We start from the raw sequence: 24,332 nt of genomic DNA on the forward strand, positions 1-24,332 counted from the left end.
TGCAGAGACAGCCCTTTTCTGCGGCAGCGGTGGGGCAGGCCAGGGTAGGGTTGGGGACAGAGGCTCTCATGCCACCCTCGGAGCGGAAGAGGCAGACGGTCTGAGAGACAGACAGACCTACCACGGAGGCCAGGGGCGCCCGGGCCCGCGGCCTGCGCGATCCAGACCGCAGGTGGCGCCACGAGGCTGCGGTTGGGGCTCCCTGGCGGCTCCCGCCGCCGGTGTCTCAGCCATCCTCGTTCCCGCGTGTCCGTCACCGCCGCCGTTGGTCGGTCCTTCCGCGGAGATGCCCGTGTGTGTTTGAGACGCCAGGGGTTGCACCCCAGCCCTCCGAGGCCAAGGCCCAGACTGAGCGGGCGACCAGGGGCGGGAGCGGAGGCGGGCTCTGGGGCTGTGCGTTCCCGGGGATACCTGCGTGTGGCGCGCGTGGGTGTGAGAGGTGGGGGTGCTGGCAGGCGTGCTCTGCTGGTCTGGGGACTCTTCCTTTGTTCCCCCCACTCCTCCCCCGAAGGCCCCAGGAGGTGGGAATGACTTGCCCCTCTCCAAGCCCTGGTTTCCTTGTGCGTAAAAAGGGACAAGTAGTTCCTCTCTCTAGGTAGCTGCGAGGACTCAGTCAGGGCAGGCCGCCTGGAGGCGCAGGGAAGGTTGTCCCCGGAGCACTGAGTGGGAGGGGGTAACGGGTGAGCAGGGTTTGGAAGAGGGGTGGGGGAGGGGGAGGAGGCTCCTGACTGGGGAGGGCTGAGAGGGCGTGGGGGGCTGGGGCAGTGTAGCCACAGTGAGGGCTGCACCAGTGAGGGAGGGCAATGGCAGAGGTGGGGATCCCCATTCTTGTCTTACCCAGATCAAGGGTGGGGGGCTGCAGCTTTCCTGGGGGGCTCAGCCAGGGGCCAGGGAACCAGGAGGGCCGGGCAGGCAAGATTGAGGGAGGAGGCAGAATAACTGCTGGGCCGGACCCCCAGCCCAGGTGCTGCACCCCCAGCCCAGGTGCTGCACCCCCTTCCTTCCAGGTGAGGGGAGACGTTTGACAGCTGCAGCTGGGCCCGGAGCCCCTGCCAGCTCCGGTCACCAGGCCGGAGCCCGCCAGCGACAGTGCTGGTCACATCCGTGAGGTCTGCTGCCCACCCCTCCCACCTCGCCCCTTTCCTCCCTCTGTGGCCTCGTCCTGTGCTCGCATCCTTCGGTCTCCCTCCTCCTATCCATTCTCCACGGAACAGCTGGGTGGCTCAAACCCACACGCGACCATGAGCCTCCTGCTTTAAAACCCAGACACGACACCTTACTGCTGCTGGACCAAGTCCTGAGTCCCTAGTCCACCTTTGGGGCCCCGCCTGCCCCTCAACTTCCCTCTTGCTGCACTCCCTTCCTTCCATGCTGGGTGAACTGGGCCCATGAACCCCCGAATGCCAGGCCTGGGGCAGAGTGGTGCGGGCCAGGCTTTGGGGTCTGAATCAGGACTCTCCTCTCTCACAGCTGTGCCCCTGTGGGCAAACCCCAGCCTCTCTGCGTCCCAGCTTCCTGATCTGCAGGATGAAAAGTACCCACCTCACCAGGGAGCTGTGTCAGCACAGGGCCTGACACCCGGACAGGGCTAGACGCATGTAAGCCATGATTTTATTATCATCAGTGCCTGTCCAAGGAGGTTTCATCCAGCCTCTTAACCCAGCGCTCCAGGAAGCTGTCGCCCTCCCCCCCCACCTCTCTCCCCCACCCTCCCCCCCCCCACCCCACCCCCCCCTGCTCCCCGCCCCACATGAGACAAATGCCCCTCTTCTATCCTCCCTCAAGGCTTTGTTCCCACAAGTGTGGGGTGGGGCTGTCGTCACCAGCTAGGGCTGTTCCAGTCTTCAGCGACCCTTCTCAGAAACGGACCCAGACAGGGAGAGTGAGCGGGGCACCTGGCCATTATGGAGAGAGGGGCAGGAGCCCCTCCTGAGAGAGACTTGGAGAAAAAAGAGACACTGGAGGTTTTGACATCATTTTCAGATAATCGAAACGATCAAGAAAGACTCACATTCTACCCTGGACAAAGGGAGGAAGACATCTGAGACCTGAGGGAGGCAAAATTTGACCTGAGCGAATTATGTTGGGCAGGGAGCTGAGCACACACCACCAGCGGGAGAAGGCGACTTGATTAAAGGGCCGTTGTTAACTAAATTCTTTCCAAGTGCTTGCGTTTTCGTTGTTTTTGTTGTCTAGGTTGAAGAAAAATGTTCTCTTTCCCATCATCAGAGAACGAGAGCGATGACTTCCGTTCACCACATACCTGCTTCTCCTCCTGTCTGTGACCCCGTTGCTGACGATTGTCAGATGTTGCTGCTTCGGGAGGGAATGAGAGGAAGGGGCGCCAGCCCCCACCCCTTCATTGGAGGCTTCCTCTCCATCAGCTCTGTGCTCTCTGGGCGATCTGTCTGGTTCTTTCCCTGGCCCCTGACCCCCAGCAGGACTGGACACAGAGGACTGGCATTGGGAAGGGTTTGAGGGACCCTGAAGGGCTAGGGGCTGGGGCTTTTTTTTATGCTAAAATCATTATTTATTGAAAACCTGCTGTTTGCTGGGATCCAGGCTGAGCATTGGGGGCCCTGCCTCCAGCAAGCCCCAAGTCTACCATGGGCTGGACACTCATTACGCATTATTTGATTTCAAGAAGTTTGAGGGCTCATAGCAGGGCGTGGTCTCCCCCGGAGGTGCGAGAGCTGAGGCCTCAAGGGAGAGAGACACAAAAGGACAGTTTAAACAGAGAAGCCAGCCCGGGAAGTGCCGTTCCTGAAGCAGGAAGGAGGTCATTTTTTGAGGACAGGAAGGCAGGGCTCCAAGATGGGGTGAGTAGTGGGGACCGAGGCAGGTGTGGCCTGCAGAAGACGGCATGCAAGACCTTAGACCATGGGAAGGAATTTGAGCTTTGTCTTCAAAGGGAGAGGAAGGGTCTAGGGAAGAAGGGAGGGCCAGGCCATGTGGGTTTTCCCAGGCTCCAGTCCCCTTGGCGTCTTGGTCAGGGGAAGGGACCTGTATTCAAAGCCTGCTGGTCCCGCAGAAGATGGGCCAGTAGGGCCAGCCTGGATCTGGTCCAGGGGCGTAGGAGTGTGGTGGGCAAAGAGCATTGTCTCTGGAGTCAGATGGACCTGCCTTTAAATTCTGACTCTCTCACATATGGGCTCTATGTTGGGCTGCTGGGCCTCTCTGAGCCTTAGTCTCTTCATCTGTAAAATGGGAATAATGATAATTCCTGTCTCCTTGTAGGGTCATTGGAAAGACTGAAATTACAGAACATATGGGAAGTACTTGACACGGCACATAGTAAGTGCTCAGTAAATTTGAACTGTTATTACTATTATAGATCTTAGAGGTACCAGAAAAAGTTCTACCTCCAGACCTTTGCATATGATGGATCCTCCACTCAGAATGTCCTGGTCCAGCCGCTGTGTGTACCCCTCCTCATCCTTCAATGCCCATATGAGGGGTCTTATCTGGACGCCCCTCTGCAGGCACCCTAGCACACAGCTGACTTGATTCATCCCTTTGTATGCCACCCCTTCCACTGCAATTACTCACTGATGGCTGTCCCGCCATCCCAGATTGGCCACCAGGGGTGCTGGGCCCATTCTTTTTCTGCGTCCGCAGGGCCCAGCCAGAGGCTCAGGGCCCCCAAGACCATGCTTTCTATGTCCCAGATCTCTTTCTCCTCAGATGAGCAGAGCCTGGGCCGAGCTCAGCATCTTGAGGGCCCAGCAGTGGTTGGTGGAATGCCGGACAGCTTAGCGGGCAGCCAGATCCACACCGGCCTGGGGCGGGCTAGGTGTGAGGAAGGGGCCTGGTGGCCCAAGGAGGACTGAGGCACCTGTGGTGGAGGTCGAGTCCACATGAGAGGTGGTGGCCATTTTTGTTGGGGGCATCCTTGAGCACAAATATAAGTAATGGGGGAACGAGAAATGTGGGCGTCCCTCTTGGGGCCAAGGTCCAGGTGGGCCAATGTCTAGGCCCAAGAGCACATACAGTCCAGCCAGGCCTGGAGTTTGGGTCAGTTCCAGCCCAAATGGGAGACCCAGGAGGCCCGGCGCTGGGTTTTGAGTGGAGAGGAGGGGTTTTATGTCCTCAGTGAGGGGAAGTGGCAGACAGGCAGGGGGTAGATGGCTTTCCCGGAATCCCAGATCGCGCTTTAATAATTTGTTTCAGAATTAATGTCCATTCACGCCATCTTCACAGTTCCAGCTCATTGGAAGATTAAATAAAAACCCGCACCCCTCCCCCAAATGGAGGAAAGACCGACCAGCCCTGTTCTTTCTGGCTGGGCTGGCTGCCTGAAGCCAGCGCAGGAAATAAATCTCTCAGAGAAAACCACTTTGCTCACACAATTTCAATCCAACAGGGCATAGTGGCCCCAGTCACTTCTTGTTTTATTTAGCTGATAATCTTTTATTGTATTGGGAGACCCTCGCAGAAGCATCACGTCCTTACAGTCTGTGCCCGCCCCCCCATCCCCCCCAAAATAGCTGGGCCGCCCAGGCTGGGCCTCTCTAGTGCAGCACATTCTCTCCCCCTTGCCCGAGGGTCCCCCCTGGCTGCAGGCAGCAGTGCCAGGAACCCAGAAAGGTAATTGCTCAGGTGCCAGGGCACTGGGAAAGGGACAGGCCGCGGCTGGCCCTGGCTCCAGGGCGCAGGCCACAGCCTCTGTGGAGGTAGAATGCCAACACTTCGCCTTTTGCATGCCAGGCTTAGGGGACTCAACCTGCGGGGGTGCTTACCAGCCAATGAGGCCATGGGCAGAAGTCCAACTGAGGCATCATTCATTCATTCCCTCAACAAACATGTATTGCGTACCTTCTCTGAGCTAGACTCTGGGAATAAGGAATGACAAGACAGACAGAGAGGCAGACAGACAGACAGGTTCCTGCCCTCCTGGGGTCACAGCCTCTCCTCCTAGAGGAAGCCCTTGTCCTGCCGAATCACCTGACTAAACTTCCCTGCTCTCGTACCATTTTCTCTGACTCAGCCATATGCTTTTTTCCAATCGGTTTTTGTTTCATTTGGATTATCAAGTACAGAAGCTAAGGAATTAATTAAAAATATTTAGAAATATTAAAAGCTGATGGAGTATTCTAAACATAAATAAAAATAAGTCATCACATCAAAGAGGCACATGATTGGCTAATGGAAATGAAAATGCGCCATCCTTGGGGTCAGGAGAGAAAATCAGACAGCATTAAGATGTGAGATTACTACTTCATTCAACATTTATGATTTTTTCCTATTATTCTTGTCAATGTGCCTCTTTACACTAGTATGTTAAACTTGCTATGTATTAATAACTTTCCCACACAGACTAAGTTCTTTGAGTTTATAAATCATATCTATCGTATCTTTTCTAGTTCAACCTGGATGACTAGAGTATTTTGGATGCTCGCTAGGGTTTCATAAATGTTGTATACATAGACATTTGATTCTGATTTCTTGGACACATTTCTTGTTTTTAAATATCCAAAAAACTTTTTATTTCGAAGTTAAGTATAGACTTATAGGAAGTTGCAAAAACAGCATGGAGGGTTTGGGCTATCCTTCCCCCAGCTTCCCCCAAAGGAAAGATCTTGCATAGATATGATACAAAATCAAAATCGGGAAATGACAATGATACAACCCTGTTAAGGAAACACAAAGTAATTCAGATCTCACCAGGTTTTACACGCTCTCATTTTTGTGTTTGTGTTTCTATGCAGTTTAATTCTATGTCTAGATTCATGTGACTCAGACACACTTAATGATTATTTCTATTTTCCCAAACTTTTGAATGGTGGCATAACTTTTATGGTGGAAGATGCACAGAGCTTAAGTGTTTGCCATGGTACCATGGAATAGTTCGCATCTGGCACCATGGAATAGTTTGGTTTGTTCTTGAGCTTCTGTAACATTCTGTGTTCTCCTGAGTCTAGTTTCTTTGTGAGGGTGAAGCCTGGGCAGTTCTATGGGCATCTTTGGTCAGGGGTATAATGTGGTTATTTCATGGCTGGCACTAAGCACGGGTAGGAAATCTGTGTTGATTCCATTCATTTGACAAAGATCTATGAGCCCTGTTTTGGGCAGAGCCCAAAGAGCCTTTATTGTGGGAAGAAATGGGCAAGACAAGGGTAGGCAAGTTTGAGGAAGTCTAAGACTGGATCGTTTGAATAATTTCAAATTGCCTTTATTTGCCGCCATACCTCTGTGTGCTTCCCTCTTGCTCTGTATTCCTTGGCTAGTTGTACCTGGCTTGCAGGGGTCAGAGGACCCCTCGGCATTGTCACACACAATGGTGAGGTCAGGAAGTGGTGTGGGTGACATCTGACAGGGCCCTGATTGAATTATTGTTGTGGGTCTGCTCTGAGCCCAGCACTGAGCAGGTGCTGGGGAACCAGTCAATGGTTCCAGGCAGGCAAGGTCCATGTTGTCACAGGGCTGCCCTCACACATGCCCCAGACTCTGGGACTTTCTGATGGGAGGTGGTGAAACACTCCTTATTGTGGGCTGAGATGTGCGCCCCTAAATCCCTATGCTGAAGCCCTAACCCTCATACCTTAGAATGTGACTATATTTGGAGATAGGGTCTTCAAAGAGATAATTAAGTTTAATGAGGTCAGATAGGTGGGCCCTAATCCAATACGACCAATGTCTTATAAGAAGAAAGACCATGTGAGGACACAGGGAGGAGATAGCTACCTGCAAGTCAAAGAGAGAGACTTCAGAAGAAACCAGCCCTGACGATGTCTTGATCTTGTACTTCTAGTTTGTTATGTTTCGAATCCAGTTGCAGTGGGGCTTTTGATGCCCATTGGACCCATTCTAGCCTCCAGAATGTGAGAAAATAAACTTCTTTTGTTTAAGTCACCCAGTCCACGATACTTTGCTATCGTAGCCCTAGTAAACTAATACACTATTTACTATATTTATCTTCATTTGGGGGAGTGAGTGGGACAGTCCCTAGGAGCTGATACCAGATAAGATACGAGACCACGCACTTAAATTTGAATTTCAGATAATTTTTCAACGAATATCGAATGGGCCATACTTACAGCAAAAAAACAACAACAAAAACAAAAAAAACACATTATTTATTGAAATTCAAATTTAACTGGGTGTCCTATATTTTCTTTTGCTAGATCTGACCACCCAACCTGAAAACTGAGGCAGTGGCTCCCACGAGGATGGGGGTTCAAGGACACGGGGACCGGCCCTGGCTGCCCAGAATGGGGTGAGAGCCCCAGGCTGCTTCCCAGGCCTCAGCCACTCTCCCCAAACAGTTTCCATCTCCCACACAAACATATTTATTGGGCTTGATGGCAAACGGATTATGCTTGTCCCGGGAAGGGCAGCTCGAAACAGAAAACCTTGAAGTCCGGGAAATAATGACGAGGGGAGTTGAATTAAAGTGCATAAAACCCTCCCGAGAGATAACGTCAGGGTGAGTTACAGGCCCGATAAGGGACTGGGGGCTCACGGAGGGGGCTCAGAAAGGTCGCCCAGCAGCGCACGCACGAGCAGGAATCATAAATACGGGGCAAGATGCCCAGCCGGGGTCACCAGGGTGAAAATATTGGGGTCATTCCAAAAACAATTATCCTGCTTGGTTTGCTCTTCAGGTCTTGTAAATCTTTCACCTTTTATAAAAGATTTCTGGGGTAAAGAAGCATTTTGGAAGCTTTAACTGATTTTTGTGGCCGCTTCTTTGTGGTTCTGCTAAAGCAAAAGGACAAAGGGGAAAAAGGCATTACCCGGCGTCCTCAGGGACACAGGGATGGGCTGACTGGTTTCTTCTTATTCCTTCCAGAGTTGAAGCAGCTCTGGGTTTTGACTCACGCCGCTGGGAGTCCGGTCACAGTTTAACAATTAATTTGTTCTGTTTCGAATCCAGTTGCAGTGGGGCTTTTGGTGCCCATGGGACCCTGATTTTTGGAGCGGACGGGGAAGCTGTGCGGTGGCCGTCTTGTCTGGTGTGGTGGCCATCTTGACTGTCGAGGCAGCCTTCTCGATCATGTGGTCCTCTGACAGACGAGGCAGCCATCTTAACTGATGTGGCAGTTGTCTCGAAAGACATGTACCAAGGCTCATGTACCCACACAGAGCTCCTGAAACTCCTAGATCCTGAGAATGGATCTAGGCTGTGCTTGGCCTCAAGTTCACTGCTCCATTGCATCCCCTGTCTTCCCATTGCATGTCCAAGGGGCCCCTGGATGGAGCTCTGTGCCTCTGTGCCCTTGTCTGATTTCCAGGACAGTTGGCAGCATCAGCAGAAGGCACTCATTCATTCCACGAGTTTATCGAGCACCTGTTGTATATCAGCCACTGTGTTGGGCCCTGATCGCCCAGGCCCAGCCAAGGGCTTTATCCTGGAGGCAGCCATTTCCTAGGTTTCTCTGTCCCTCTGAACATACACAGCCACAAAACCGTCTCTGTCTCAGAAATCTCTCTCCTATCTACGAGCTCATTTAATTTTTACGACCTTTCGGTGGGATTATTAGCTCCATTTTACAGATGCGGAAACGGAGGCCACAGAGGTGAAATTACTGGCCTGGGAGGTGAGGCGGAGCTGGGGTTTCAATCCGGACTCCAGAACTGTGTTCTCCCCCAGGTCCCATGCCACTCAGTCAAGAGCAATGATCAGATCGTGGGACCTGGGTTGGAATTTCTGTCCTGCTTCTCTCTAGCTATGTGACCTTGAGCGAGTCACTGAGCACTCTGAACCTCACTCTCCTCGTCTGTGCAATGGGCACCGTGCTGTTGCCCTGCCGTGAGGTGTGGTGTAGAGTCCACGAGCTCACGCACCCTGGACGCTGAGCCAGGCCTGGAGCCTCTAGCACCTTCTTGAGGTGGAGGCTATTGTTTATATGTGTACACAGGAGTTTCTCCCAATCATCTTTTGGCATCTGCCAACTCCTTATAGGATATAACCATTCAGAATGAATAAATGTTGGCTGGGTAGGACTTGGAACTGCTTTAGGTTCAAGCCAGACAGGTGTAGGAGAGAAGGAGGGAGGAGGATTGGGAGAGGAGAGTAAAGGGAACAGGTGGCCGTAGGCTGCTTGGCCAGGCCAGGCCTGACACAGACTAAATTCAGTGTTCACACAGGAATACCCATTCATCAATTCATTCATTCGCTCATACATACATTCAACAAATGTTATTTTGTGCCAGGCCTGCTCTGGGTGCTGGGGATGCAGTGAGTGGGGAGTAAGACAGACTTGAGTCCTCTGGACTCAAAGTTCTTATTTTGGGGTGGGAGACAGGCGGCAGCCAGAAAGGCCAGGGAGGAGCCTATTACTGTGTGTGCCAGGAGGTTGATGATGGGAGCCTGGACGAAGACGGAGCAGCCCTGATGATCCCCATGGAAGTGTATGGGATAAGCGAGGCTCGGAGAGGTAAAGCGACTTGCCCAAGGTCACACAGCTAATAGGTGGTAGAACTGGTTTGCCTGACTCCAGAGATCACGCTCTCAGCCAGCACCTGACACGGCCTCCCTTGGGTGGCCTGAAATAGCATCGCCGCTCTGAGTCCTGAACTACCCCAGTTCTAGAAATGTGAACACATGCTTCGGTAAAAAGAGTGCTTGGGAAATGTATGTGTCACTGTTTTCCTGGAGCACAGGGCACAGTGGCCTGTCGTTAAAGGCTCTGAGGGGTCCTGCATGGGGGAACTGCTTAGCCACATTAACATGGCGTTCCCCAAACCTCTGTGTCCAATGGAACCCTTTCGGGAACCAGAGCATTTTTTAACATTCATTCTATTCAGTCACAATTATTTGTTGAGCACAAACTAAATGCCAGGCACTGACAGAGCAAAGCAGGTATGGTCCCTGCGCCCAGGGTATTGACAATCGGTACAGGTCACATGCCTGGGGCCTCAGCTTAAGAGAGAGAGTCTGGGCAGGAGGAGAGTGTAGGCGACTGCATGGTCACCCGCCTCCAACTCCTGACTTCCTGTGGACAGACAGACACTTCCTGCACGAACCCCCTCCATGGCCTGGTCAGGACTGTCATTGCTGACCCACCGCAGCCCTCAGCTGCCCTCTGGGAGTTAGTACTCAAAGGTGGAGCTAAGACAGTCAGGGTGGTGGTGGTGGTGGGCCTGGGGGGCATGGGTGTCCTCACCAGACAGTGACCAAAAGGAGGCATGGAGGAGAGGTGACCGACAACCCAGCCCTCTGAGAGAGAGAGTGTGGCTTGGTCCTCGAGGGCCTGCTCAGTTCCCAGGGCGTGTTATGGGAACCCCTGCCTGCATCCGTCGTGGGCTTCCTTCTGTTCCTGCAGTCAAAGCGCCTTGGCTGAGACCATGACGTCAGGGAGTCAGAGCCACGCAGCTCTGGTGGGCCCCTCCCGGATGCTCTGGAAAATAGTGGGTAAGAGCCTGAGGGGCCAAGGTGGGCCGTGCCGGCTCTATGGGCTTCCTGGAAGAGGAGGTCCTGGAGTCAGGCCAGCAAGGATAGCCCAGCTCAGGCATCTGTAGGGAGGCTGTGGACGTGATGGTGATGAGTAGGGACTTGGGGGGCCAGAGGGGTCCTGTTCAAATCCTAGCTCTGCCCTTAGCAGCTGCGCGACCTTGGGGAAATGACACGACTCCCCTGAGCCTCGATTTTCTCACCTGTAAAATGGGATAATGGCAGGACCTCAGGGTGATCTTTAAGGCCTTAGCCCAGGGTAGCACAGGAGAAGATTCTACCAGTGAGAATGTCGGCCTGGCAACGGAGGCAGGACGGCCATTCGCATTCTTTTTCTCCTCAGAAGAACGAGAGACTATGGAAAATACTCCTTGACCTGAAAAAGCCCCAACTGGACGCTCCTGTGGGTCTGTTATAGACATGACTTTGCAAATCAGATGTGACAGGGAAATGTGTGCCAAGATGGTGGCCAGCTGTTCAGCTGTGGGGAAGGGGCTGCTTAGAGACCAGGCATGGACTCCTCTGAGAGCAGACGGCCACCAGCCTGGTTGTGCCGGATCACAGGTGTGGGAGGGTAGGCGCCCCTGCCCAGGAAGGGGGATGAGCGGGCTGCTTGTGGACTAAACTCACATGCACACAGAGTCATGTACACATGCACACACGTGCACACACACACACACAATGTACACATACACATACGCATTCGTATTCACACATATACACTAACATATACACACGTACACACGCTCACACACACCAGCACACACACTCATACACTCGCATACCACTATTCCCGGGGGATGTGGAAGCGAGGCCTCCCCCTCCTTTGTGCCCTTAGACACTTGGGTTGGAGTCAGAATCAGGTCCATGTCCCACAAATGACCCTTCCTCGCTGGGCAAGTCTCCTTCACCATTTAGGCGTTGTTATTGTGAAATGATGCTATCGGCCGCTGCTCCTCAGTGATTTTAAGAAAAAACAAAAGAGAATTTAATTTAGCACAGTAGTTGTCACACAATAACTGCTGAAGACGTCCATTGATTTTCCCTGTCCCCTGCCCTTTTTCTGCTCTGGTGACTGGGGAGCCTTCCCCTGGGCCTCGTGGCCTTGTAGGAGCTGCCAATCGCAGTAGCCCAGCCCCAGCCACAGGGATTGGCCCAGGGATGGACATGTGACCCCTGCCAGGCCAATCAGAGACCTGGCCTGGGATGCGTATATGGTATTTAGGGCAGAAGTCCCTCCGGATGCCTGGAAGCTGTGTTCCATGTGGAGGATGTCCTCAGGAGAGAATGAGCCCAGAAATGGGACAGCACTGAGGGGGATTAAGGGGCTGCAGGGTGGCTGCTGGAATCCCTGTCTGCCAGGGGGTGCTCTGACGACAGCTGGTCTCGGTGTTGGCAGGTGTGGGTAGCAGCTGGGAGTTGCTTTGTGATAGTCCTGTCCCTGAGGGCTCCTCACAGCATCCTAGGCAGGGACAAAGGTAAGTCCCTCCCCTCAACCCAAGCCCTCCTTTCTCAACATGCATGGGAGAAGCCAAGCATCTGGGAGGAGCTGCCAGGGGGCCCTCTTTCCGTACTCAGTGGAGGATTGACTGGGTGTCAATGAAGGCCATTTGGCAGGGGTCTTTGTGCTCATTGAGCTCTGGGCCCCTGTAGAACCGCAGCCACGGGCCCTCAGAGAGGCCACCTGAGCCCAGAAGGAGGCTGCAGAACCATCTCTGGTTCACGCTCCTCCCATGGATGGGGTTTGGACTTGCCGTGCATGCTCCTTCGTCCCGCTTGGCGATTCCTCGTGGGGCTCTTTGCCTCAGAATCTGTCCTCCCCAGGCATCCACCAGCTTGTCACCCTCCATTTAGATCCAGTAGAGCCAGGCAGAATCTTTACCCAGGAGTGTTCTCAGCTCCCAGCTGCAAATGGGTATGTGAGAAGAAGGATGTCTTCACTTTCAGTCCCTGGGCACAGCAGTGCCTGTTACAGACATCTGGTCACCCGAGCATAGAGGACGGACCTAGGCCACATGGACCATGAGTTCCCAAAAAGAGGCTCTGAGTCAGGTCATTTCTGTACCTTCAGGGCCTGACTGGGCAGTAGAGGACACTAGCTGAATGAATGCTGGGTGCTTTCATTCCTCCAGAGTCGGGGAACTCACTCCCCATCAGGAAACTGCTCTCATCTTATTAGTGGTCGCCTGGGAGGGATTCCTTGGGCTGCTTCTGGGGCAGTCTTCAGAGGGGTCCCTACTTGGTTCCCGGGTTCCCCCAGCACCCCACAGCGGCAGCAGCTCTCTTTCACCCCTGCCCTCCCCTCACCAGGATGACGATGAGCTTTGTAAACTGAAGTTAACAAGCTTGCTGCTTTAGTCACAGGCACTGGTTGGAGTCCAAACTGTGGCTTGTCTCTGTCAATCAATGCATTATATCACCTGCGGAAGGTGATTAGGAAGCAGAGCTGTCCATCTCACTGGGTTTCCTGTCTCCACGTCGTAGATTTCTTGTTCTGGCTGACGCCTGGTTGGAACGGCAGCGGAGGAGACTTCCCCAGCGGCAGCCTGTTCGGACTCCTGCTCCACCCGTCCCCTCCTGTGCACGGTCTGGCCGGTCCTCCCAGCAGCCCCGCAAGGGAACCTCCGTTACTTCTGCCCCTATCTCACAGATGGGCCCTCAGAAAGATTGCAGGTGTGTCACTCAAGGATCATGGTGTGGTGACTCATGGCAGGGAATGAGAGCCCGGGTCAGAGCAGCCTCAGAGCCCCAAGTGGCTGCCGGTGGGCTGAACACCCCAGCTAGAACGCGGACCTCAGCCACGAAGCACCCACTCTCGCCTTCTCCCAAAGGCTGCCGTGAAAGCCCTCCCTGCCGTTTTCAGAGCCTTCCCCTGGCGGCCCTTGGCCGAACCCCAGGGGGAGAACTCGTGGGAGGCTGCATGCAGCCCATGGGCCAATTATGGGGCTTTGTAAACACCCCTTGAACTTTGCAAAGTTTCTGCCTTGCTGGGCGAATGACATGTCACCCCAGGCACTGGAGTGGGGATCCAGATCGGTCCCAGGCATCTGCTATGGCTCACACACGTCATCAACCCAGACTCCTTTGCGGAGCCAGCCAAGGCACCCTGGAGGTCCCCTCCTCTGTGGAGCTGCTAACCTCCCCCTTCTCAGGTATCCACTCAAACATCGCTTGCGCACGAACTTTGACCTTGGCCCCATTTTGGGGCCAGGAAACAGACATAGAAGGCAGGCCAATGTCACCTGCCAGGAAGTGAGAGAACCAGGGCCTGAACCGGGCAGCCTGGCGGCCCCTAGGCCACCCTGGCTCCCTCGGCCTGGGCTGCTGCTGTGGGGAATCTTCCTGGTCCCCATAAAGCCACCAGTCACAGCTGCTCCTTCCAGTAAGGAAACCGGGACTTCTGACACCTCCCCAGGAGTCCAGAGTTTCGCTCAGACATTCTCCAGACCAGAGGAGCAACTCCTAAGGTAAGGTAGGCACAGAGGTTTGGGGGTAACCTTGCTTCTAGAACTTTCTCTCCTAATTTATAGCCTCTGCCAAGCCCTTTTCCCCAACGCACATCAGCTGAGCCCTTGACAGAGTCAGGGCTTGAAGAATGCTAAAAATTTAATGTATGTTAAAAGGATATTAAATCCTAAAGTAAAATTTACATGGAAATATGACATTAAAATATTTTTAGCTTTCAGGAAGCTGGGGGCTGGAATGCTATAATATAGACAAATTTTATCATTTTAAAAAGAATTAGCTTCACAGTATTTCTTATGTATTCTTAGAATTAATGCATAAAGATGTGAGCCCTGCCTGGGGCTACTCGGCTGAGGCAGGTGGCTGCGGTGTGGGTGAGGCCCGCAGAGGTGGGCCAAGCCCACAGCTGGACCCTGGGCTCCCCCTGGGGGTGGGACTGGGGCTGCCCCAAGGCCCGAGCTCCTGCCAGCAAGCTCGGGTATTCCCAGTGAGTATGCGACCGGGCACCCTTGTCTCCATGGCTACCAGTGACTGATCTCCTACTGTGAGCAGGCCTGTGACATTATCTTATTTACTCCTCACATGACTCTGGAGAAGGTGGGATTTTGTCCAAGTGCAGATGAGAACATGGCTCAGAGAGGTTGAGTCACAGGTCTAAGTTCACACAGCAGAGGCAGATGCTCATTCCTCCCTGGCTCTTCGCTCAGTCTTGAGGCCGTTTGAGCATCCACTTAACTGGCCACCCCTTCCGTGGCTGGATGCCTGTGGCTGGAGCGTGGCTTCCTTGGGTCCCAGCCCTGGCCTGGCCCCCACCTCCACCACACTCTGGCTTTCATCTTGCCGGGCTCCTCAGCTGAAGCTGGCCTTCCTGGCCAGGTAAGGGAGCCTGGAAGCCACCATTCCAGGCACTTGCTGTCACCACCCCAATGCCAGGCCCCGGGCTGGTGCTGGGCACCCACATATAACTTAGATCTGACCCCCGGGCCTCTAAAACTGGAGTTTGCTTTTAGGAAGTCTGTGGCTGAGTCCTTGACAGGAAGGGCCACGGGAGGGGCGTGAAGAGGGTTCTGGGAGATGTGACTGGCTGGGACTTCCACAGTGTGGGGCGTGTGCTGGCCCCAGCACTCAGGGTGCATCATCGGTCAGCACGCCGGCGCCATCCTCCGGCCTACCTCTGCTTCAGACATCATCACAACAGACGGGCAGAGCCTCCTTCATCTGCCTGCTCTGTGACCTCGTGACCCAGAAAGTGACCAGCCTGTCTGCAGAGCCATATGGCACCAGAGTTCATGGTGGAGGGAGGTCCTGGTGCTTGGTGGCCTATTTCCTCCCTGTCTCAGCTGTCCCAGGGAACCCAGAATGGGAGCCGAACACAGCCCCAGCCGTGCCTCGAACCCTCCCCGCGGAGACGAGCTCTCTTACTGCCCCCACTTTACAGATGGGGAAACCGAGGCTCAAAGATTTTAAAGGTGTCCTCAATCACCCGGCTAGGCAAGGGCGGGGCTGTGTGACTTCAGGCCCCCAGGAGGCCCCCAGAGGGCCCCAGCCCCCTTGCGTGTTGCAGCGAGAGCCCCGCAGGCAGCCTCCTCCCCTTTGGGCCGCAGTCCCCGCCAGGGCGGTGAGGCGAGTGCCTCACCGGCCTGGCAGCCAGCTCTGGTCCCAGGAGAGGGGGGCCGGTGCAGGCGGAAATGACCAGTTGCCTGGCGGGCACCTCCGGGAGGTCACTCATTGGCAGTTAAAAATCTATTGTGACTAGTCAGAAAAATGAATAAATGGGCACATTAGTTTTTCATTCCAGACCTCAGCATCTGTTTGTCTAATCAGGGCAGAGAGTGGGGACGTCGGCAAGGGCCCCGTGCACGTTTATGGAAGTTTTCCTCTGTCAGAGGAGTTTAGATGGGTAATGAACAGGCCGCGGTGATTTGAAATATAATCCCATTACGCTGACGAGATTACGGGGCTTCACGACTTCACAAATCACTCTTAGGGCTTTATAGCAAACACCACCCTACTGGGACTTTGCATGTAGGCAGAGGTGTTTGGTGGGAACGCAACATGACAGGCTTAACCCTTTCCCTCTCCTTGGCTGCTTTCCAAACATCGGGGGCCTTTCGGCAGGGCCTCGATGGAGCCTTCAGGATCTCGGGCATTTGGCACATCGGCTGAGACGGAGGCCCAGCAAAGCTGGGGACAGCTTGTGAGGGGGGCATGAGGAGGCCCTGAGAAAATGGTTAATAAAATAATAACTAGCTTTAGTTGAGAGCTTAATGAGGGGCAGGGGCAGGCACTTTATCAGTGCTAACTCATCATACGTCTGCCAACATGGCAGGCATAACCGTGGTTGGACGTCAGGGGGACGTCAGGGGGACGTGAATGGATGTTTTTAATTTGAACAGTTATATGTATTTATTTTAATGTGCATCAGAAAACACCAGTTCCGTGGCTATTCATGTTTAGGATGAAGTTTCAGGTGGAAAACGTTAGCCTGACTCCATTTAAAGGGAAAACAGGAAATCGTAGCGGAGAGGCTACCTTGGGCAGCCTGTGAATGGTGACGTTTGGGAAGCACAGTGTCATCTCATGGTGGCAGACTTTCGATCCTTGGGTCCTCACACCCCACTGTTCCCTTGAAGTAGGTGTCACCATGGGACCGATTCTGGACAATAAAATGTGAGTGGAGGTGGGAAGTGACATGCGTCGCTTTCAAACCACAGTAGCTTGTTGCTGCTGCTGCTCACTGTCTGGCCCTCTGTGCCCATCCAGGCCTTTGTGGAGCCTGAGCATGGCGGGGCGCGTGGCTGACTGTGTGAAGAGAAATAAGCGTTCGCTCTGCTAAGCCACTGAGGCTTCGGGGCTGTTTGTTGCTGTAGCAGAGCTTGACCCATCCTGACCAGCTCACTCGTCCAATCCTCACAGCAGCCCTTTGAAGTAGGTATTATTGTTCCCATTTTGCAGAAGAGGCTCAAAGAAATAAAGTCGCTCATCTGAGGACATAGCAACCAGGAGACAGAGCTGGACTTTGAGTGGCGCCTGCTCGACTCCAGGGTCTGCTTTTTAAGAGGGCGCTCAGTGAGTGTTTGTTTTACAGGATGAGTTGGTGAGAAAAGGCAGGATGGGTAGCGTCCCAGAGGTGGCTCTGGGGCTTGGACTGAGTGCAGGCCCACCATGCCAGGCCCCCCAGATCAAGCTGTTCATCCCCCAGGGCAGAGGGCCAAAGCCTGGCTCCTGTGTACCCTCCTTCCTGGGCACTGAGGAAGCTGGTCTTGGCAGTTGCCACAGGCAGCTTCTTTGGGCTCTGAAACTCAAGGAGGGGATGGCTTGTCACAGCCGGGTCCTCTTCAGAGAGGGCATATTTGGGGCAGAACATGGCATCCAGGCCACTGGATTAAGTGAGATGACAGACGTCACTGTCACACTGTCGTTTGTGAAGTGTTTATGCACCAGGCGTTGTTCATGTATTGTCTCATTAAATCTTGACTCCAGCCTGGAGAGAAGGGCATTTTCATCCCATTTTATAGACAAGGACATTGAGGCACAGAGGAGTTAACCACTTACCTAGAGGTCATGAGGCCAGGATTCGGGCCTTGGAGCCTGCACACCAGGTGCTGCACCCTGAGGCCTCTGACCTCCAGCTGGGAAGAAGGAAAGAAACCCCTGCTTCTTCCTTCTCTTCTTCCTGTCCCCTCCCTGCTGGAAGGAGAGCACCCCATGGCAGAGCTGGCAAGTCATGTGGCAGGAGCCCATGCCACACGCTGACGTGGGCACCAGGGCACGGGGCACAGGCGGCTGGGCAGGGCTGGCTCAGACAGGAGCACAAACCCCTTGTCTCCACTTCCGGCTCCGCTCCCCAATCTCCGGGTCCCTTCTTCAGCCCACACGGCAGCCACCGTCCTCGGCGGTCAGTCCAGCTGGGAAACGGAAGCTGTTGATGCGTGCCCGGGGTCTCCCTCCTAGGGTGGGGGGGCCTTACTCTCCCCCTGGGCGCTGCAGCCCCATGCCACCCACCCTTCATGGCTTTGGTTCAATGCCCAGCCTCATCACAGGTGTCCTGGGGCTCCACAAGGGGATGGTCATACAGTGTGCGGGGAACATCGAGAAGCTGTGACTGTCCTGCTCCAACAGGGCTGGTGAGGGCCGGATGCCACAGCCCCGGCTGCGGCCCAGCTGTCCTCTTCCACCCTGTCCTCTCTGCCAGGCGCCTTCTAGGCCCACGCTGGTCCCCACAGCGCAGGCACAGTGTTCACTGTGGTGTGGCCTGGGGGTCACTTGCCCACCTCTTGGCCTCGCCAGACTGTGAGCATCTTGATGGCCGAGTCAGGTCTTTGCTCCCCTCTCGGGCCCTGATATTGACCATGACCTGAACGGCAATGAGCACCCTGTTGCTGGGGGTGTGCAAGCAGAGGCTCCAAGACTCTGGGAGGGAACATGCACTTACTGCCCCGAGAGAGGAGGCTGCACTCAATGACCTCACAGTACTTCTCGGCTCTTAGAATTCTCGTTCAGAAGCAGAAAAGCTCCTGCAAGCTTTGGCAAACAGAAACCACTGGAAGGCTGGGTGGGCTCATTGTGATCTGAGGCATTTAAGACATTCTCTAGAAAGGTCTGCAGAGGCTGCCTAATCTAGCACCTTCATTTGCTAACGAGGAAACTGAGGCCCCAAGGAGGTAGTGCCCAGCTCAAGGCCACAGAGCCGCTCGCCGTGGAGCTGGACAGGGCCCAGCGGTTAAGAGCATGGCTGTAGTGAGTCCCAGATGCAAGGTGACACCCTCTCAAGCCCTGAGTCCTCACCCGGGAATAGAGGTAATGACAGGACCTGCCAGGGGCTGGCTGCGGGCGTCACATGGGCTCACGCATATTTAACAAATGCTGCCACACAGCAGCCCCTCACACCAAGGAGGGCGGTTCTCAGTAGCCAGTTGAGGCCAAGGCTCCAGGGACCACTGCCCAGGCCCGGCAGGCTACCCACCCACACTTGGCGAAGTCCTGGTTGAATTCCCATCGTGACTGGTGGGGGCTCACACTCCACACTGCTGGAAATTGGAGTGGGGCCGGTTGGGTCACTTCACCTTACCTCGGCGTGCTGAGCTCCTGCTGCTCTGTAAAGCCGATCCTTGGGAGGCTCCTTGTCTTATCTCAAAACGCAGGTGTGAGAGAGGGGCCGAGGAGAGACGGAATCTAGACAGTCTTGGTATCTGGGTGACCTGGGCGGTGGTGGCACAGCGTTCCTCTTATGTTATTCCTTCAGGCAGACGTGCATTCCGTGTGAACTGCACATGTGCTACAACTCACCGGATGAGGACGGCATGGATTCTGTCACTGAAGGAGGTGATGATTTCAGTGTCCCCCTTGAATGAAGGGGGTCATCCTGTCTTGCTTGGTGTTTAAGGAGGCCCACGGCGCACTGTATGGTCGTTGGTGCCACCCAGAATGACGCACTGTAGAGTCACACTCTCCCAGATACTGTACTCAAGACTTCAAGAATTCAAAGCAAAACACAAAAGATAGTACTTATATGACTTTTATTTTAATATCATTTTAATATTGAATATGTCACAGGATTTAATGACTTAATTAGTCATTCACATTTTTCAAAGATATCTAAATACAAAATTGCTAAAAATTTGAATACAGAGAGCAAACTACAAATAATATTTCTTTTGTTTCTGGGGTGGGTAAGAACGGAAGAGATTAGAAAAGGATGCTTCTGTCGGCTGAACAAAGATCAGCATGAAAGAGGAAGTCATTAAAATGAAGTCTGTGAAGAAAGACTCTCGACGCTGAGATGCTGTTTTGTCGCATCTCTTCCTGTACAATTTAAAAACTGTTTGAAATGCAGGTCCTCAGTGAAACGTCTGGTCCTTGACCCTGGCTGGGGACAGTATGAAAGGACGTCACCCTGGGAGGGACACTGGAGGCTGGTGAGGACCGCAGAGGCATCTGGTGTGGCCAGAGGTGTGGTGTCAGTGGACGCCCGTCCCTTGCCTTCCCACCGTGAACGCAGGTTCCCTGCCTGCAGCGTCTGCTCACCGTTCTCCCCGATATACTGAGAAGCAGCAGCTTCTGGCGGCTCAGACAAGGAGGCTGCTCTGCGAGGGGAGGAGAGGGAGCGAGTCCTTCCAAGCCGGCGGAGAAGCCACACGAGCTCTCAGTGCTGGCGGAAACGGACAGGACCACGCCTGGCCAGGAGCCGAATGTGACCTGAGGTCCCCCCGCTCCCAGTCTCCCACCCCGTTCTCCCCGCGTCCCGTGACTTACACCCGTGACTTACACGTGGTCCTGAGCCTCTGAAATCAGAGGTGTGGGATGAGCTAAGGAGAGGGGGAGGGGCGCAGCCTTGGACACACTTCACTAGGTCCCTCTAACTTCAGTAAGAAACTGTCCCCAAAGCAACGCGCTCATTTAAACAAACGGCATAGTTAGAACTATTGACTAAGCCCTAAACACTTCTGAGAAATCGAGCCATAGCTTTTCCAATCTGTCTGTTCAATACGGGAACAGATTTTAAAGTGAAGAACATAATCAATTCTCTGCCCCAAAGAATGGTCCATCAACGTGGTAAAGAGTACACCTGTTTATTAAAAGGAAGAAAGAAATGTACATTTTTGTTCTTCGTCCGTTTTCAGAAATTGGATCAAGTGGCGAGGAGTGGTCTGGGCGTGGCTGTGTCCACCCTCAGGCGGGGCTGCCAGGCGGCAGGTGGCTCCTCCCGTGTTGTCTGGGTCCCGGGCACTGCTGATCAAAGCCACTGCCACTCAGGCTTCGGTCCCATGGAAATGTCCCCCCCTCCGTTCCAAGGGGCGCTGCCCACCATTCCTGTGCCCATGAGCCAGGGGCTGGCCTCCCCACGAAGACTGCAGGACACAGGGTGGGCTCCAGGGCGACCTGGCCCTGGCAGGCAGGCTCTGAGCTACGGCAGATGGCAGCTGGAGGCCGGTGTCACTGCTGCCCTGATTTCTTCTCCTTCTGGAAGCTGAAGCTTGTACGTCTGTTCAGTTTTCTCTGTTTTTGAGCAAAATAGTCAGCCCGGGCAGTGCTTGCTCGTGACTCCAAGATGTAGTTAACCTAGAAAGCAAGAGGACACAGCTCGGTCACTCTCCTATCTTGGGTTCTGGTCATCACAGCCAGCTAGCAGGTGGGGGCCGGTAGAACAAGGCTTGGAGACACAAGTGGCGGGCCTGGCCATCCAGTCGGTCAGTGGTGGGCGTTCCTGACCCCAGAGCCCGCGCGCCCCCTCACATAAGCTGCCTCCCGTCTCCGCAACTCGCCTGCTGTGCATCTCTGGGCTTGCGCTAACTGCCCTGAGCCCCCTCTCTTGGCCTGAAAGAGGAGAACGTCGTAGGGATGAAGAATAGACCACATTAGGCTCCATGTTCGGCCCCCACCAGCGGGTACAGAGCTTCCGATCACTGAGCACTCACAAGTGCCCACCAGCCAGGGATCAATAAGCAGAGTGAGGCTCAGGGAAGCGGCCGAGTTACCAGCACCGCCAGAGTCGGAGCCCCAGCGGAGGGGGCGTCAGAGCTGAGACGGGGAGCTCAGCCTTCTGCACGCTGCTGCTCCCACCTGCGTCCCCAGGGTCATTTTATATCACGACTCGCGGACTGACCACATGCCTGGTGGCTGCCGCACATACAGTCACTGTCCCTGGACCTGCCACGTCTGAGCCTGGCCCCCTGCTTGGGGAAAGTAAGGGACAGAGGGAATAGTAAGACTTGGTCTGTGCCCTGAGGGGCTCAGAGCCTAGCGGGTGTCCACCACAGGACAAGCACCACGACGGATGCACACGGAGCACAGAGGGCTGTGACTGACTCCCGGGGAGGTGTGAGTGTGGGGAGGCCGGTGGGGAAAACGAAAGAGCTGGGTTCTAAGAGGTGAGCAGGAGTCCGGGGTGCAGTGGGGGTGGGGGGTGTCCACGGGCCTGCAAGAGCTCAGTGGCCAGTCGTGGCGGCAGCAGCAGGGCTGGAGTGCTTTCCAGGGCTTGACTCATTTACCCTCACGACAGCCTTAAGGGTTGCCATTATCACCCCCATCGCACGGATGAGAAAATCGAGGAACAGAATGGTGATGTCATTTACCTGAGGTCACGAAGCTGGTAAGTGTGTGGGTCAGCGTCTGGACCAGGTGGTCAGGCCGTTGACTAACACGCCTTCTGGTTCCCAGGCCCTGGCCTCCTCAGAGGCACCTTCACCCCTTCACCTCCTCAGACCCCACACCTCCCCCTGCCCCCAGCTCCCCTGGCTGGAGCTTTTTGTGAGCAAACATCACTGCTCTTCACTCTCAAATACATAAAAGTTATGAGTAGAAACCTGAATATTTCTGGCTCGAGAAACCAGGCATCGCCTCTGCTGATTCTATGCCGAGGGCCACGTATCCTGTGCCTGAAGCGGGAGAGGCCTCTGGGATGGCACGTCTCACATGGGGCCGGGCTCTGGCACTGTGTCCCCTCCAAACTTTCTGCTCTGATAGTTGCCAGCAGCAGGCATTAAAGGCTGGTGTGTGAGTACAGAAGGCCTGACACGCTTGGCCCACTGCCACGCCAAGGTGCCAGCTGAGAGCAATAAATCATGAGGGCCGCGGGGCCGGGCTGACGATTTGGGACACCACAGAGAGTGTATGGAAATAAGAGGTTTTATCATTCTCAATGAGAACAATCTTCAGGTCATATTGTTTGCACACTCAGCCAACCTGGTGTTTTCAGTATATTTTTTGGCACATATAACTTGACAAAAGCATTTAAAAAGGATCCTTAATAAGCCAACTATTTTCTAAATTTATTATCTTCAGTGCTTTGTGATAATCACATAGATAATTTTAATGGAAGATTAATGTAATAATCAAAAGATAAAAACGCCCTTTGGTCTGCCATTAGCTGGTTAATATGCTGTGGCTTAAAACTTGCACAATTTTATGCACTATAGAGTGTTTCGCTTTCAATGCATTTTACAGCTTGAGGCATAAAAATATAGGGAGTTTTCATGGTCAATAAAGCCTCAGCCTCCATCACTCGATCACGAGAAGAACCCGATTTGAAGAGACCAATGATCCCTCTGAGAGTCCTCTTCGAGCCTGCAGAATTAAGGACCACACATGGCTTAGCTCAATTACATCTTGGGGCGGGAGGAGGTGGCTCTGAAATTCCTCAGGGCTGAGTTCGAGTTGACGCTCCTCCCTTACGCTCTGTGGCCATGGGCCTCTATCTCCTCATCTGTGAGATGGGGATAATAATGTCTACGCTGCGGGACAGTTGGGAAGACCGAATGAGATACTGTACATGAAACGTCTTGTATGCAGTTGGTGCTCAATAAATGGGAGACACTGATGTCTCTGCACAGGAAAAACACGATGAGAAAACAACTAGATGGAGAGCTGTCCGTTCGTCACAGTCTGACGTCATCAGCCTCTGGCCCTTATCTGCTCCCTTCGGTTTCAGTCTACGGTGCTCATTTTATGAAAAACTCCAGAATTCTAGGACCACCGCATGCATTACCTGAGTCTAAGACTGACCCCTGCGGAGCCTCTGAAAGAAACATCTCTGCCAAATTCCAGGACACAGGGGCAGGGTCCTCCGTCACCTGCTGTGGGTACGGAGCTCACAAAGACACCGTGGGAATGGCAGATAAGGCTAAGTATTTAAATTGCTATAAAAATCAGAGACAGGAGAAGTGAAATTTCGTCTTCCACCAGCATCATGATCGTGAGCATCATGATCGTGAGCTAAGTAAATCAGGCCTGGGCACGCTGTGACCCTCCTGGAGTCTTGTGCAAGATGCAATATATCTGCGAACATTTTGCTATGAAAACAGACGTTTTAGGGCCGGCGACAGGCCTCAGGGATTTTGCAGGAAAGCATCTGCTTCGAGGGAGCATTCGGTCCTGCAAGATGATTTCTCAGCGCCTGCTCTTCCACAGCCTCATCCTGAAGTCATAAACCTGTGTTTCTGTCATCAATCTGCTGTTGTGAAAATTATTTTGATGTCAAACACAGGATTATAATTTTACAAGAATCCTTCTCAAGTCTTGAATATTTTAATGCTAGCTATAAAAAAAAAAAAGCCCAGCCCCTGACGGGGTAATAGAATATTTCTTCACCTGGTCCCCAAACACCGCACCAGCTCCCTGTGCTGTCTGGTGACGATCTGGCAAGTAACTCTTCCCTCGCTGGTGTCAAGCACTCCAGGCAGGCACTCTGTGCCCATGGCCTGGTCGCAGTGGGAGGGGCAGCTCTGCTCGGGGTGGGCAGCGGCCCTCCCACCTAACTGACCACGCTGCTCCACCTCCGAGCCGGACTGCTCCCCCCACAGCTTTGTCCTTTTCATTCTCATCTACCACTTCCGAACATCCTTTGCAGCCTTGGTGACTTTGCCTCGAAATATTCTGTAACACAACTGCATTTTGTTGAAATCTCCCATTCAATTCCTTAAGGCTTCATGCCTCTAGGGGGCTAGGAGTTCGAGTTCTGGAAGCTGCTGAA

The 24,332-nt window shown here is 53.8% G+C and overlaps 1 protein-coding gene across 10 annotated transcripts in view; it reads right to left on the reverse strand.

The window, feature by feature from the left end:
- Positions 1 to 20,417: 20,417 nt before the first annotated feature.
- The window catches only part of MAPKAP1 (mitogen-activated protein kinase associated protein 1), a 229,560-nt gene continuing 225,645 nt past the window's right edge, over positions 20,418 to 24,332 (reverse strand). For 5 of the 10 annotated variants that reach the window (XM_015594280.2, XM_015594281.2, XM_025051281.1 and 2 more), the window contains one exon: positions 20,418 to 20,923. In XM_015594280.2, the coding sequence (XP_015449766.1) occupies positions 20,798 to 20,923 (126 nt within the window). In that variant the 3' untranslated portion in view covers positions 20,418 to 20,797. The remainder of the gene's footprint in view (positions 20,924 to 24,332) is intronic. The other 5 variants (XM_025051279.1, XM_025051280.1, XM_006917970.3 and 2 more) reach the window with 2 other exon arrangements.

This window comes from Pteropus alecto, unplaced genomic scaffold, assembly GCF_000325575.1.
Source record: "Pteropus alecto unplaced genomic scaffold, ASM32557v1 scaffold67, whole genome shotgun sequence".
Taxonomy (NCBI): domain Eukaryota; kingdom Metazoa; phylum Chordata; class Mammalia; order Chiroptera; family Pteropodidae; genus Pteropus; species Pteropus alecto.